Source organism: Thamnophis sirtalis, unplaced genomic scaffold (assembly GCF_051295495.1).
Source record: "Thamnophis sirtalis isolate CommonGarterSnake01/CBP01778 unplaced genomic scaffold, rThaSir2_p1.2 scaffold_1, whole genome shotgun sequence".
NCBI lineage: Eukaryota > Metazoa > Chordata > Lepidosauria > Squamata > Natricidae > Thamnophis > Thamnophis sirtalis.
The window spans coordinates 84,858,346-84,875,226 of NW_028261381.1; the positions used below are offsets into that span (position 1 = coordinate 84,858,346).

At 37.7% G+C, this 16,881-nt stretch overlaps 1 protein-coding gene across 5 annotated transcripts in view; it reads right to left on the reverse strand.

Annotated features, from left to right (window-relative positions):
* GALNT18 (polypeptide N-acetylgalactosaminyltransferase 18) overlaps window positions 1–16,881 on the reverse strand; it is a 391,276-nt gene that overhangs the window by 174,674 nt on the left and 199,721 nt on the right. For all 5 annotated transcript variants that reach the window (XM_087718060.1, XM_087718044.1, XM_087718067.1 and 2 more), the window contains exons 2-3: window positions 16,375–16,567; window positions 524–690 (exon numbers count right to left, since the gene is read on the reverse strand). In XM_087718060.1, the coding sequence (XP_087574186.1) occupies window positions 524–690; window positions 16,375–16,567 (360 nt within the window). The remainder of the gene's footprint in view (window positions 1–523; window positions 691–16,374; window positions 16,568–16,881) is intronic.

The window sequence follows — 16,881 nt, forward strand, 5'->3', positions numbered from 1 at the left end:
GCAGTATGATCGATGGTGGGTTTCAATTTATTTTACTACTGGTTTGCTCGTGCACGCACTCGTGCAACGCTTCTGTGCATGCGCAGAAGTGTCAAGGTGGGTGGAGCCTCCCGCCGCTGCCACTACTGGTTTGCACAATTGGGGCAAACTGGCAGAAACCCACCTCTGAGTATGATGTAAATACTGGTTTCTTAGAAATGGAATCCGAAGGAGTCTATCAGCAACCTGCTGCTCAGTCTTATGAGCTTCACAAAGACATCCAGTTAGCCACTGTGAGACAGAATGTGGGACCAGATGGGCCTAATAGCCCGAAAAAGACTTCTTTTTATGAAATGATGCATTTAGTGCAGATATAAAAGGAGAAGAAAAAATACTGAGGACTAAAAGATCTTGACTAACTTTATTCTTCACAGCATTTTGTCAACTACAGCATCAAAGTCATCTTGACTACAGAATGATTTCATTAGGAATGCATCAGAACACACACGGAAACATGCCATTCTATTTGGTACATGCTACTCACCGTTGTTGCTATTGTCATCCACTAAAATAATCTCTTTCAACAAATGAGCAGGAGTCCTGTCAATTGCAGAATGAATGGACCGTAGAATCACCGAAAGGGCTTCGTTCACAAATATAAAAACAATGCTGACCTCAGGAAGACTCTCTGGAAAAGTGAGGTTCTTGCACCTTTGGGAGGGGAAAAGAGGGTTTAGTTTAATTTTTTGAAATCTTTAAAATGGATTCCAAGATTCATTTGAATAAACCCCGTAACAACAATATAAAGATATTTTATCTTGATAGAATATTGAACATTGAGGGACACGATCTGCTATTTGGTTGGCATGCTTACCTGTTATTCAACAAAAAATTGGATAAGAACTTTAAAAGTCATATTTTAAGAAATGCTTTATTGCGGGTCTGGAAGAAATACCAATATAAATTAAATGACAAGATACCCATGTGGGCAATTCCTAGACACGCAATTGAAAATATGAATACAGCACAAAAACAGGACAGAATTACCTACAGACAGCTTCTTACCTCGGAAAGGGGGGTATTACAATTAAAATCTTTAGAGGTATTAAAAGAGGAGAAGGTAGTTCAAACATGGTTCCAGTATGGGCAATTACAGGCTAGGTGGAAAATAGATCAAAAAATTGGTTTTATTCAAGTTGAGGATAATCTGTTTAAACAAATAAGAGATCAAAGCTTAATGCATATAAAGAGGATATATAATGTATTAATACAGATGGATTCGGAAACAGAATTAGTTAAAGATTGTATGATAAAATGGGCTCAAAATATTGAGGAACCAATAATGTTGGATACATGGGAAAGAATTTGGGTAAGAAATGTGAAATTTACACAAGCTCAAAATCTGAGAGAAAATTTTTACAAGATGTTCTATAGATGGCATTTAGATCCTAAAAAGTTGGCTTCTATGTATCCGAATGTACAGCCTAAATGTTGGAGGTGTGGTTCTCTCGATGCTACATATTATCATATATGGTGGACCTGCCAAAAGGTTAAGGCATTTTGGATAAAAATATGGTGGGTCATGCAAAATGTTTTTAAAAGAAGGATAAAGTTTAGTCCTCAGTTATTTTTACTAGGTATATGTACTGACTTTACAGTGGTAGAGACCAATTTGATTCTGCACCTGATAACTGCAGCAAGACTGTTGGTGGCGCAATATTGGAAGAAGGAAGACTTGCCTACAATCCAAGAATGGACATTGAAAGTAACAAACTTAGCTGAAATGGCTAAAATATCGGCATATCTCAAAGATCATTCAAATGAGAGATATAAACGAGACTGGAAAAAATGGATTGACTATATACAAAATAAATACGGGACTAAGAAATTCCAGTTAGCCTATGCTTAAGATCAGAAATGATTTAAACTGTTAAAAGTCAGTTCAGTAAGAAGAAGCTAAGGTCAATCTAGAATGTCATTAATTTCTTTATTTCTTTTTTCTCAATAGATTTTAGACTGTGTTAGTTAAAAATCCATACCGGGTACGGGTTCTGGGAAGTCGGGGGGGGGGGAAGGAGGAAGGGGGTGGGGGGGTGGAGGGAGGGAGGGGTACACACACACAAAAAAATTTGTACTTCAATGTCTTAATGATTGACAAATGATGACATATTTGTGTGTTTTTTTTAAAGAAAAATAAAAAAGTTCTGTTTCAAAAAAAACAATATAAAGATATTTATAGCGAGTTTTAGAGTTAGTGGCTCACCCAAAGCTGTGCATGTTTCTTTAATGAATATATATCCTGTTTCCCTGAAAATAAGACCTCCCCAGATAATGTCCAATCGGGCTTTTGAGCACATGCACTAAAATAAGCCCTTCCCCCAAAATAAGCCCTCCCTGAATATATTGCTACACAGCAGCAGCCATGAGGTGACCATACTCACAGCCTCCTGCACCTCAAAATAATAAGACCTCCTTCAAAATAAGGCCAAGCACTTATTTTAGGGGTCAAAAGAAAATAAGACCCTGTCTTATTATTGGGGAAACATGGTTCTTAAGCATTTGAGAAAAATGTTGATGAACAAGGATATCTCAGATGCTACATACACTCAGGCATCCAATTTTTCTTGCATCATGAAATATTATTTCAATCTTGATTGGTTCCTGACTAGCTGCTGGAAAAGGCATACAGGACATATTTTACTTAGATTCTTTAAACTGTATGACAATCTTTCAGCTATCTCACTGCTTGATCCCTGAAGATTGTCATGGCTGAGCCGAAGTAGTACTTTTCTCCAAAGTAGTACTTCTCTCCAATGACTGAGCCAAAGTAGTACTTCTCTCCTACTTCAAACAGATTACAAAACAGCATTAATTAACCCCAGTCAGCTGGATCTTTGGCCCCCAAACATGAGTTGATTTTTCTGGAAACTCATCATTCTCCACAGCTTAAAAAGAACATCTCAAAAATGATCTTTAAAACAGCTGGTCATGCATAACTTAAAACTGTCAAATGGCAGTATTTCAAAACAAGAGTAAACAAGAGTGAAGCTTAAGATATGATCATACGATGGGTTCTTATACACACATTTTTCCAAATTAAGATTTAACCTGTATGTAATGCTGCATATTTTAATCTTGACCCTAATTTTGCGAAGTGTTTGGCTTGTTATAGCTAGTTGATTTTAATGTACTTGTTAACATGCAATCTCAAAGTCATATGTTTGGAGCAAATGTCTAAACAGAGTTTACCAGATATATTTTCAATATTACTGTATTTGTGAAAGTATCATTTATTAAAATAAGCGTGCCTTCTACATCTATAATCTCCCTAACAATTTTCAGTGGTGTCTATATGATGATTCTCAAAATAATGTGCAAATTCAAATGAACTGTTGTTATGGTTGCCATAAAAAATGCATGCAAAAGGATACTGTTCATATTCTATTTCATATACAATTGGCAGCAAAGGGGAAAGTCCTCAGAAGGTCGTTTCATAAGTATTCATATATAAATCAAATGTGTTCAGGATGGTATTATTGTTGTTGCTCATAATGGAAGGAGCATAGTAAGCGGCATGCAGATAGTTCACTTAGAATAATGAGAAATTATTCTTCCATATTAAGCTAACCATTTGCAATCTGTTGTCAAATGCATTTCCATCAGAAAAATACTGAATTCCATTTTGTTTTCTATTAAAATGCAAAGTTCTACAGAAGCTCCCGAACACTATAGATGTGGCAAAGCTATTTGGCATCCTAAGCCTCTTCCGTTCAGATAAATGCACCTTTTGGCAAGAATAGTGGGGAGGATCATATATACATCTTTTCTGCATTGCTCCGATTCTAGTATAAATGATTTACTATGTGCAATTTTTAATGTGTTCCTTTAATGCATGGTGTTGTGCTTGCTGTTTGCCATTTTTAACGTTCTTCTGTGTTTACTGATCTAATTGAAACTGCTCAAATTGAAACTGATCTAATTGACTACTGCAATGTGCTCTACATGGGGCAGCCCTTGAAGAGCATTCGGAGACTTCAGCTTCTCCAGAAGGCAGCCGCGCGAGCGATTGTGGGTGCACATCGGTACACCCACGTTACACTATCCTCCGCGAGCTGCACTGGCTGCCTATTGGTCTTCGGATACGCTTCAAGGCGCTAGTCGTTAGTTATAAAGCCCTTCATGGTATTGGACCTGGGTACTTGAGAGACCACCTGCTGCCAATTACCTCCAATAGACCGATTAGATCCCACAGATTAGGCCTCCTCCGAATTCCATCCACTGGCCAATGCCGACTGGCGACCACCCGGAGGAGGGCCTTCTCTGTGGCTACTCCGGCCCTCTGGAACGAGCTCCCCGTGGAGATTCGGACCCTCACCACCCTCCAGGCTTTCCACAAAGCCCTTAAAACCTGGCTGTTCCGATAGGCCTGGGGCTGATGAGTTCCTGTCCCCGCTCGAATGGTGTGCCTGTTGAGTTGTTTTTAAATTGTGGTATTGTTTGTCCATGTCTTTTTTTTCCCTATTTGTATCCCCTATCCCCCCCCTGACTTGGGTTGTGAGCCGCCCTGAGTCCCTTTAGGGAAAAGGGTGGCATAGAAATATAATAAATTCAATTCAATTCAAAAATAACAGAGTAAGAGAAGAAACTAAAGAATAAATCTGTAGTCATTTCTGGGGATGAGAGACATCAAATGAGGTACTGGTTGGGGAAAGGGGCAACATGTCAGGAAACACCAGGATAATTTCATGATGGAAAGAGAATAAAGCAGAGTGGAGCAAAATAAACAACAACAATGACAACAAACAAACAAATTAGCGATGAAAGCCACCATGCAGGCAAGTACTAGGAAGTGGATGTAAGGACTGGCCCCAGATGCTAAGAGTAGAATGTGAAGTGGGTTACAGCAAAAAGAGAAAAAGGCATCAATTCATGCCTATTTTTAATAGAAAAGCAGGATAAAATATTACAAATAATTACAAACACAAGGCACTACGGAATGAGGTATGGTGGCAACAATGAAGGATGCATGTCTCCAATCATCAATTAACCATCCCACTCATAAGATTGGGCCTTATTTTTATGTTAATTAATTAATTTTGTCAAGCATTTATTAGATAACATATATAAGTATAAACATGATTTTGAATACATGAAATGGATACGAATAAAAGGGAACATTAGGACAGGGACGGTAGGCATATTGGTGCACTTATGCGCTTCTTCAGGTAAACTCTGCCTATACTATATGGGCAAGTAGAAGAGGATGCTCTGGGTGAAAGAGGCTAAGACCAGGAGAGTTTTCAGCATGTAGCTCTTTCTCTGTGAAAGAGATTTGTCGTCTGAGATCACATATTTCACGTTCCTACCAAATAACATGTTTTTGAACAGTGAAAGCATTCATCTCCAGGAAGGCATCTGGGCCTTCCTGATAGCAGCAACATTTTAATGCTACATGTTGGTCCAATTTTTGCAACTGGAAACAGTTGTTTCTTGAGAACAGACTCTTTATAATTCTAGTTATAACATTTATCAAAATGATAATTTATGAAATGTATATGCCACCCTAACTCCCAGAGACTCTGGGCAGCTCTCTCTCAGATTGGACTATTATCCGTCTGAATAATACAGATATAATCATTATGAATAGAAAACAGTCCACAAAGAGTTCAACAATCTAATATAGCTGTAGGTCACATAACAGACAGAGAACAGATAGTTAATAAAGAAACTCTGAAACATTTCAGCAGAAAGAAATGGGTTCTCTTGGATACTGCCTACATTTTCTTTACATACACCTCTTTCTTTTTCCTTCCAACTATGCTTGGAAGAAATATTACAAGTGCAATTTAAAATAAAATTCCACAGGATAAATTACAGCAATTTGAAGACTAACTTTTATTAAGATTCAACTTGCTGCAAAGAAGCCAAGGCTCAATAAAACTCATGAGGGATGAGATATTGCAGTGTAAATTTTACTAATGTTTAACATATTGCAAAAAGAAAATCATGTTGCATGTCCATTATATTATCAGTTTGCTTAATAGTAGGATAGTGAATACTATTTAATGAATCACTAAGCTGAACAGGCTACTGCTTTTTGTTCAACTCAGTAAGTAAGAAACCAACTTTTAATATGCCTTCATTTGTCGATATGAGTGCATAAGTAAATAACATGTATAAGCATAAAGTTTAGATTACCCACATGATTTTAAAAATGAGAAAAAATATTGAATATTAAGAGTATTGACAAAAGGTCAAGGCATAATGCAAGTATAATGATTTCAAATTGTTGTTTAAGCATCTTCTAGCATAGAATTAATAATATTTCTGATTTTTTTTTAACTTTTCATTCTCAGACAAAACATTAACCAGTAACATTATCTTTGCCATTTAAATGTTAATATACTTTATTGAAGGCCAAGACAAGAATTGCATATAAATTACCTTTATTCTTTTACAACAACAATGAAGACCTTGTCTTTCACCCAAAAGTATTGGTCAGAATTCCCATCATCCCTTATACTGACCATGCTGGTTTGAGGTTATGGATATTGAAATTCAATAACACCTGGAGCATCACATTAAATCTCCCTTTTTATGACTCTGTAATCTTAATTATTCAGGGTAGAATGGGGCAATTGGATGGAGCTGAGCATTTACTGGATGGATACCCTTCCTGATGCCAACATGGAGTTCAGAGCAGATATTTTATCTTTGTGACCTAGGAGAGACATATCTGTTGCTACCTAGAATTGAACAACCTTCCAAATGGGAGGACCACCATGCCACTCATCTAGCCCCATTCTACATGAACTGCTATTTTAGGGTCAGATAGGGCATTAATGAGGGAAACTGCAGGGATCATTAAATCAGACTTCATGTGACTGTGATTTCTAACTTTCTTGTGATTTCCAACTTGACTTTGCTTATGGGAAACTGGCAGGAAATGTTAGAAATAATCAAGTAACTACGGCTTTCTGCAACATCATAATTGTAAACTGGGTGCCAAATGCCAAAAATAGCAATCACATAATTGTGGGGGTGCTTGCAATGGCAGAACTCCAAGAACCAGCTGTAACTATCACTTATTCATTGCCATCATATTTTAAGTGCTCATTAAATGAGGACCACTTGTATTGCATAAGGAACCCCCATCATCTTGCACATGTACATTTATAGGCCATGTTTTGGACAGTATCTGAGATCTATTTACTACTCTTTTCATTTGACCCATGATTAAACTAGAAAACAGATAGTGATCCAGATCTCCATATCATCAAAAACAATGAATATTAGTTCATAAAAACTCATATTTGTAGGAGATAACCAGCTGAGCCCAAGAATAGAGTCAAATGCATCATTAGTCTGGAGTTCTAATGCCTCCAAAAGAATTTAAGTCCAGCTCCTTAAAGTCTTATCTGCTTGACCATTAGCAGTAGAACAGATTCTTGTTTATAAGTTGCATGACATAAACTCACTGTGCTTTTGAAAAGTTACTGCCTATGAGTCAGAAGGGGGATTATGGAGAATAAATGGCATTTATTTCCCTTAAGTGTTTTAAGAGGAGATTGGATAAGTATCAACAGGGAATAGGGAATGGTTTCAGCAGATTATGAATTTTGTCCACAGACGAGTGAACAAGATACTCTTCTCCTTTTCTTTTTTATGGTTACAAGTCAGGGATTTTATACATTCATACAAAAGTCTCTAATGGATATCAATATTTTTTTTAAAAAAGAACAATTTTATCCTAAATCAGCTGCATATTTATTTTATTTATTTGTGACTTGCCTTTATTATTTTTACAAATAACTCAAGGTAGTAAACATATCCAACACACTTATGTTCCTCACATAACAACTGTGAGATGGGTTGGACTGAGAGAGAGTGATTGGCCCAAAGCCACCCAGCTGACTTTCATGGTTAAAGCAGGACTTATTGCCTTAAGTCTTATATATAAAATCCAGATATGAACTATGGTATATTTAAATTCATTAAAATTCCATCTCCTTTACAAACAGCATGTTTAAATATATTAAAAGTATAATTTTTGATTGGATAATGTGAGAATGAAATTAAGGAAGATAGGAACTTATCCTAACAATAAATAAATTCTTGTTATAGCATCTAAAATGTTTTTAAGCCTATTTTTCATTACCATCTAAGGTTGTTTGGAGTTATTTATTTTTAAGGAATTTAAAGTTTTGTCTGGGAAGAAATATACCAATTTTTATGTCTTCTTCCTGTAAAACATTGGGCTAATTTGGACTAAACATAGTTCCTTTGGTATATAGTAAAACAGATTAGTAGTAGGGAGAGGGAGCTGTTAAAGCACACTCAATTACATCATGAGCTTACAAAGCACTCACATCTAAGAAAACTTATTTTCCTGATATCAGGGAGTACCTTTTTTGAGGGGAAACAGTAAACAATCTCTAGAAATGATTCATAAGAGACCATAACTTGTGATTTGGATTGAAATCTGTTGTTCCCTGAAGATCAGACAAAATTCCATTAAATCCAAAGTCTACTAAATCCAGTTCCATTAAATCAAAGATTTTCTGTATTATAATGGTGAAAGGAGTGCGGATTATTGGAGTATGAAGTCTTCTCATACATTCTGAATGGAGCTGAATGCAGTTGCTATGTCCATTTTGTCCCTTCATTGTTTTTGAAATTAAAATAAATTCAAATACTAATCTTAAAATACCAATAAAACAACCTCAGCATTAAAATACAAGGGACAGCAGATGGAGTGAACTGAGGGATTGACGAGACGTGAGGCGCCTGAGGTAAGTTAAACAGCTTTATTCAACAGAGAGTCAACTATGTACAAGTAGGTAGCGATTCAGCACCTCGCCCTGCTTGACAGCTATTTATACGGAGCTGTCAAGCAGGGTGACCAATAGGCGTGCTTCTGACAGCCGCGCTCAGCCAGCTGCGCCTTAGCCAATCAGGCACGGCTTGGCTGTTGCCAGCTGTCATTCGTAAGCATGAGGGCGAAACAGCAGAACTAAAATCAGTGTCACCTTTAATCTTTTATAGACCCAATCCTGTGGAATAAGTTCCTTAGCTAGTTAATCCAGTCAAACCTAATAGTGGTAGATTACTTATGGGTCTTGATGGAGAAAGGCCCACCACATCCAGCTCAAGCTTCCTGAGTTTCCCCTTTGCAATAGAAGTTAAGGCATTCTGAAAATGGCTCAGGATGCCCACTTCCCAGCCAACCCATCAACCAATTGCCATACTTGCAATCAATCCGAAAGCAAATTTTGTTTGTCTTCAGACACATTTGTATTGATTGCAAAAGTGAGCTTTTTGGAAAACACATTAAAAAAAGTTTTAAAAAGAGAAATATCAGAACTTTCAGAACCGTATTCTAGCCGTGTAATAAATCCTAGAGGACCAGAGACCTATTTTAGTTTATGTAGCACACTGGCTTTTATATGCAAATGTTGCATTTCATTTCAAATACAAAGGTAAACATTAGTGGGAAAAAACCCAAGTCTCTGTGATGGAAAAAGAGAAGTTTATGTTGGCTTGTCTCTTTATTCCATACATCCTCACTGAGAATGGATCATATGCCTCATTCACTTCCCTTTGTTCTCTTCAACTACAGCATTTCTCCAAAATTTATGTTAGTTGAAAATGTTATCTCTGCCATACAGATGCACTATAGGGAATCCGATCAGAAACAGAGAGTTATTATCCAACTGAACTAAAATAGTAAGTGTGCTTCTGGCCAAATGTAGATTCTTAACTCTACAATTAATAGTTTGCAACATTTTTTTCAAGATGAAATCTAGATAATCGCATTTCCTACACCACATACTCCCCGAGTCGAGCTTGTACATCTATTCACATTTCTGGGCTGACATCTAATTTCATAATGAATAGAGAGGCTGTTTTACTCACATCGTGACATTTATCAAACCTCTCGAGTTTTATCAAACAGATTTGTCTCACACAGCTTCCACAATTTGTTGGCCATTACCAATAAAAAGAGGTTCCTGTTAAAAATTAATACCGCCTCATCAATTTGGACTTGACTTTCTTATATGCTATGATGATACAAATAACTTGTATGACTCAAAGTGGATTTTTAAATTACATCTGTAACCCATCTCTCATGCTCCATGTAAGTCCCTTATGATTTGGGCAGCAGGCATAGGAAATGAGGACTGATTCTCAGAAGTATCATATTATCCTTAAGTGGAAAAAGCTACTTCAATTAGGAAGTTTGTCTTGGTATACAAAAGCTTCCATGGTTTAGTTGTAGGATTTCTGCAGATCCACCTTCTCTCCTAAGGCCTGCTTCCTCTACTTACAGGTGAAACTTGAAAAATTAGAATATCGTGCAAAAGTTCATTTATTTCAGTAATGCAACCTAAAATGTGAAACTAATATATGAGACTCATTACATGCAAAGCAAGATACTTCAAGCTGTGATTTGTCATAATTGTGATGATTATGGCTTACAGCTCATGAAAACCCCAAACCTACAATCTCAGAAAATTAGAATATTGTGAAAAGGTGCAATATTCTAGGCTCAAAGTGTCCCACTCTAATCAGTGAATTAAGCCATAACACCTGGAAAGGGCTCCTGAGATGGTATCTCAGTCTGGTTCAGTAGGAATCACAATCATGGGAAAGATGCTGACCTGACAGTTGTGCAGAAAACCATCATTGACACCCTCCATAAGGAGGAAAAACCTCAAAAGGTAATTGCAAAAGAGGTTGGATGTTCCCAAAGTGCTGTATCAAAGCACATTAATAGAAAGTTATGTGGAAAGGAAAAGTGTGGAAGAAAAAGGTGCACAAGCAGCAGGGATGACCGCAGCCTGGAGAGGATTGTCAGGAAAAGGCCATTCAAAAGTGTTGGGGACTTTCACAAGGAGTGGACTGAGGCTGGAGTCAGTGCATCAAGAGCCACCACACACAGACGGATCTTGGACATGGGCTTCAAATGTCATATTCCTCTTGTCAAGCCACTCCTGAACAACAAATGTCAGAAGCGTCTTACCTGGGCTAAAGAAAAACAGACCTGGTCTCTTGCTCAGTGGTCCAAAGTCCTCTTTTCTGATGAGAGCAACTTTTGCATCTCGTTTGGAAACCAAGGACCCAAAGTATGGAGGAAGAATGGAGAGGCACACACTGCAAGATGCTTGAAGTCCAGTGTAACGTTTCCACAGTCTGTGTTGATTTGGGGAGACATGTCATCTGCTGGTGTTGGTCCACTGTGCTTCATTAAGTCCAACGTCAATGTAGCCATCTACCAGGAGATTTTGGAGCACTTCATGCTTCCTTCCACAGACAAGCTTTATGGGGATGCTGACTTCATTTTCCAGCAGGACTTGCTGACACTGCCAAAAGCACCAAAACCTGGTTCAATGAACGTGGGATTACTGTGCTTGATTGGCCAGCAAACTCGCCTGACCTGAACCCCATAGAGAATCTATGGGGCATTGCCAAGAGAAAGATGAGAGACATGAGACCGAACAATGCAGAAGAGCTGAAGGCCGCTATTGAAGCATCCTGGTCTTCCATAACACCTCAGCAGTGCCACAGGCTGATAGCTTCCATGCCACACCACATTGAGCTAGTAATTGCTGCAAAAGGGGCCCAAACCAAGTAGGATTAGAAGTCATGGTCTTATTTAATGTCTTAACCATTACACCATACTGATGTAATGATCTGTTAATGATCTAAGTATGTTATTTTGTTTATTTTTTTCCAGTCCCTTATATATCAAATTACATGGAGACTTAGTTGCATTGTCTTTATTGCAGTTTCTTTCACACAAATTTTCCTTCTTTTCTTCATGAAAACTATAGCCAACATGTCTACTACGTAGTATTTATTTAAAATCCCCATTTCCAGTAAAGTTTCCCTGTGTCTCCCCCCCCCCCCAAGCCCATAATATTGTGCCTTTTCTTCTTCCAGTCTAATTTTTTACAGTGAGAACTATAAAACCTTAAACTGAAAATCTTGGGGATCATAATATGATAATGGAAGCACAGATGTCTTGTTAACACTAGGCTTTTTCTAACTTAATTTACATTTTTAAGAGAAGACAGTTTGTTGAGAAACATGCAGTTAAACAGATACCAACTGGAATGAACATTTAATAGGTATAGTATGCTTCAAATATCTTTTCTTGTAATCTATTCTCAAGCAGACCAATACTTTTATTTTACTTGAGATATGAACAGCAGCTCACCAGACATATCCCTTCAAGAAAAGGTAATTTCTTTCTTTACCTGTATAACAGAAGCAATACTACAGCATGCATTAGATTCATAGAGTCTTTTCATGATCAGTTCCATAGTGTGATAATCACTGAAACAAAGTTCTCATTGTCTTCTATTTCCTCTTAGGGTTTGTCCTACTTGATTACACATCTGCTCGTTTCCAGTCTGCATGCCATTTCACACAGCCTGCAGCATCTCTACAGTTGAGCTTCACAAAGCATGCATCATCTTTTAATCAGTCAAGTTAGCACAGTTTTGGTTGTTTCTTTGGCCAGCAATTTTCTACATTTCATAGAAGAAATCTTTTTGCTATGGAATTGTTGCTGCTAGGCATGATTATTGCATTTTTGTCAGCTACGAAGGCAAAACTAAAAGTTTTCCGTATATCCTCATTTGCCACATGATTTAGTCTGGGTATATGACCAGTAACCCTACTCATGTGATCTTCATCACTAGCCAACATTCCACTGACTGCAGGAATTGCTTTGGATCAGATGACTTTTCAACAGGCCTTAAATTTCAGATGCAGAAAGTTGTTGTTATTTTGCATAGTGCCATTCCACCCAAGCACCCATATTTGGGCATCCAATAGTGATTAGAAATCATAAATTAGAAGTTGAACTGGGTCATCTTATTTGACTCAGTACTAACAGTTTAGACTGAACCATATGTCTGGACACTACATTCAAGGTATTTAGTCTTCATTATATTGAAGTTCATTATAACATCATTAAGACACATCTTTCATTCCTATATTAGTTGCTCAAGACTAATTATACTAGCATCCATATGTGTTATCACTGATTTTTTTCTGGTCACAGGGTCCATACAGAGAATCAAGGAAAAAAGTGAGAGAGAAGATTCTACCTATGTAGATAGGCAACATGACCCGACAAATGCGCGCCCGACAAGAGCGCGCCCGACAAAACTGCAGTGATAAAACCGTGACATCGACAGCGCACCCACAAAGGTGCATCGACAAAAGAGCACCGACAGAAGCGCGATTACGGTTAAGGTAAGGGTTAGGGTAAGGGTAAGGGTAAGGGTAAGGGTTAGGGTTAGGGTTAGGGTTAGGGTTAAGTTTAGGTTTAGGTTTAGGGTGAGGGTTACGGTTAGGTTTAGGGTTAGGTTTAGGGTTAGGTTTAGAGCGCGCTTCTGTCGGCGCGCTGTTGTCGGCATGCTTCTGCGCTCATTTGTCGCCGCGATTTCGAACTCGCAGTTTTATCCCAGCGGTTTTGTCGGTGCGCTTTTGTCGAGCGCACATTTGTCAGTGAACCGATAGGCAAATATGCTCACCAGGAATTCACTCTCTCACCACTGCCCTTCTTGGACACAACAACTTTCAATGACAACATCCATTAAGTTGTATTGTTCATCTTATAAAGTGTCAGTTTTCTATGTGTATATATATGAAACATTAATAAGGAATTTAGCACAGTTAAAGGGTATGACATTAAAGGTAAAGATAAAGGTTCCCCTGCACATGTATGCTAGTTGTTTCCAGCTCTGGGGCTGTGCTCATCTAAGTTTCTAAGCTGAACAGCCAGCACTGTCCGAAGACATCTCCATGGTCATGTGACCAGCATGACTTATCGCCAAAAGTGCATGGAGCCAAAGCACACTCTTCCCATCAAAATGGTCACTATTTTTCTACTTGCATTTTTAACATGCTTTCGAGCTGCTAGGTTGGCAGAAACTGGGACAAGTAACAGGAGCTCACCCCATTACATGACGCTAGGGATTCGAACTGCTGAACTGCAGCTCAGCGTCACTGAGCTACCACATCCCTTTTAAATGGGTATGACCTTATTAGCAATTAAAACACGGTATTAGCTAGAATTGGGATATCAAGAGGAAATATCCTAAAAGCTGCACTAATGTAAAAAGAGATGTGGATATTTTTAAATCAAAAATTAACTTTTTTATCACTGCCTTTTGAGATAAGATGGACTACTACTAAGAAAAAGGATTTCTAATTGCCTATTCTATTGCATTCTAGAATTTTTAGAATTTCCTCAGAAAGAAAAAGATACCAGAACTACAGCACTAACTTTTAACAGAAAAAAATATAGATATGAATTCAACATTATAATTAATTATAGGCTGGAGAGCTAGTTATGGGCGATAAGACTGCATATTGTTAAGACCTCAAAGGATTGTAGGATAATGCAGGATTATGCCACTAAAAAGAATAGGATTTTGTCTGTGCAATTATTAGAAGTTAAGTTTTATTCACAAGAGCCTTTACATTAATATTCTAAGGAAGCTTTGGGTTGATATATTCCTATTTTCCTATGAAGTATACAATTTTATTTTTGTTTAATTACAATGTATTGTTCTATTTGCATAGTCTCACTGTGTTTGAAGCAGTGGTGGGTTTCAAAAAAATTTCAAACTTACTCTGTGGGTGTTGTCTCCTTTGTGGGAGTGGCTTGCCAGCCATGTGACCTGGTGGGAGTGGCTTGCCGGCCACTTATTCTTTCTCTCTCTCTCTCTCTCTCTCTCTCTCTCTCTCTCTCTTTCCTTCCTTTTGTCTCTCTGTCCCTTTTTCCTTTTTTCTTTCATCTCTCTCTCACTTTTTCTTTCTTTTTTCTTTTTTCTTTATTTCTTTCTTCCTTTCTTTCTCTTCCTCTTTCTCTTTCTGTGTGTGTGTGGGGGGGGGTTCAAAAATTTTTGGAACCTCTTTTGTAGGTGTGGCCTGCTTTCCAGGTCCACTGCTGGAACCTCTTCTAACCGGTTCGGTAGATTTGACGAACCAGTTCTACCGAACTGGTGAGAATTGGTAGGAATCCACCTCTGGCTTGAAGTTAAAAGATAGAAAATTGTACTTCTTTATGATTCTTCTATTGCTCTCAGCAGCTTTCAGTACCTTGTTCAAAGTTATCTTTTTGGAGAGGCTGTCTAAATTAGGTGCGGATGGAAGAACTTTTCAATGTTTCAATTTAGAAAGCTTTCTCCCCAAAGATGAGACGTCTGCTCAGCCCTGTGGCATTTATACTGTGGAGTTTCACAGAAGATTCTATTTTATTTTAAAATGATAACTTCACAAAATAGCTGAGTGAAACCATCCAGAGATTTAGTGTCATCAGTATGCTGATAAGGTGTCACTCTACCTCTCCTTTTTATCAAATATAAAGGGGGAGAGGGAGGGGAAGGAGGAAGAGGAGGAATAATAATAATGATTTAATGCTTGTCTGAGAACCAAAGCCTGAAGATTTGCTCAAACAGGAAAAAAAAAAGCTATCATTATATTATTTATCATTTCTTGTCTTTAAAAGGGATTGCACAAAGATCAAATTCATAGCTTAGAGTTTATAAAATATCTTCCATCAGCTTGTTAAAGTACTATGTATCATTTTACCTGAACACATAAACAAACTTGTTTGGTAAATTTTTAATCAGAATCAGTATACAGCTATCACTAAAACTAAAATACTATATATATTTTTATCATTGCTTTAGACTTAAAAAAAAAACAACAAACCATTTTCAAAAGTCCTGGAAACATCCTTCTTCAGCTTTGAAGAATGATGTGCAGTATTTTTTTAAAAAGAAGAAAAAGCAAATAATAGTTCTGCTAGCACTTATTATTGCATTTAAATTAGAAAATGAACATAAAATATAAAGGTAAAGGTTTCCCTCGCACACATGTGCTAGTCGTTCCCGACTCTAGGGGGTGGTGCTCATCTCCATTTCAAAGCCAAAGTGCCAGCGCTGTCCAAAGACATCTCTGTGGTCATGTGGCCGGCATGACTAAAAGCCAAAGGCGCACCAAAGGTGGTTTCTATTTTTCTACTTGCATTTTTACATGCTTTCAAACTGCTAGGTTGGCAGAAGCTGGACAAGTAACAGGAGCTCACTCCAAACCTCCAAAATTGCTGACCTTTCTGATAACAAGCTCAGCATCTTAGTCACTGAGCCTTTTAGGATAAACATGGGTAGCTATTAATAATGCTAATTTCATTATACCAAATTTCATACATTTACTTTTCTGAAAGCCATACTTTCCAAGCACAATTCATTTTGACTAGATCATACCTGCAATTCTTCATACATTTCCATTAAAATAGAATGTTATCTAGTCCATTTTCACCTCCTCCTTTAGATAAAATATACCAAATGACTTCCAAAAGTTGCTCCTTACCCAGTAGGTCTAAAGTCAGGCAAGGTTCTGTCTAGTGGCAAGCGATCACTCAGGTAAGCATTGTAACCATAGTACTGGAACTGTTTAAGAGCAGTGCGTTGGTTCTCAGGGCTCAAATCCTGGCCCCAGTGAGCAAAGAGGGATGAGTCAATGAAGGGATCTGCAGGATTTTCTTCTGGTTTCAATGGTGCTTCTGTAAAAAAAACAAAAAAAACAAAAACAAATGTATTGAGTCAAGGAAGGAATCCATGTTGGTCAGAATTTAAAATGGTTACTTAGTGCAACTTTTATGGTTTACTAGGAATGTGTTGTTCTTTATTATGAGCCATGGTGGCTCAATGGTTAGAAGGCAGTATTGCAGGCTAACTCTGCCCATTTCTAGGAGTTTGATCCTGACCAGCTCTAGGTTGACTCAGCCTTCCATTCTTCCAATGTCGAGAAAATGAGGACCCAGATTGTTGGGCCATTGTAAATCATTCAGAGAGTGCTGTAAAACAGTATGGGGCA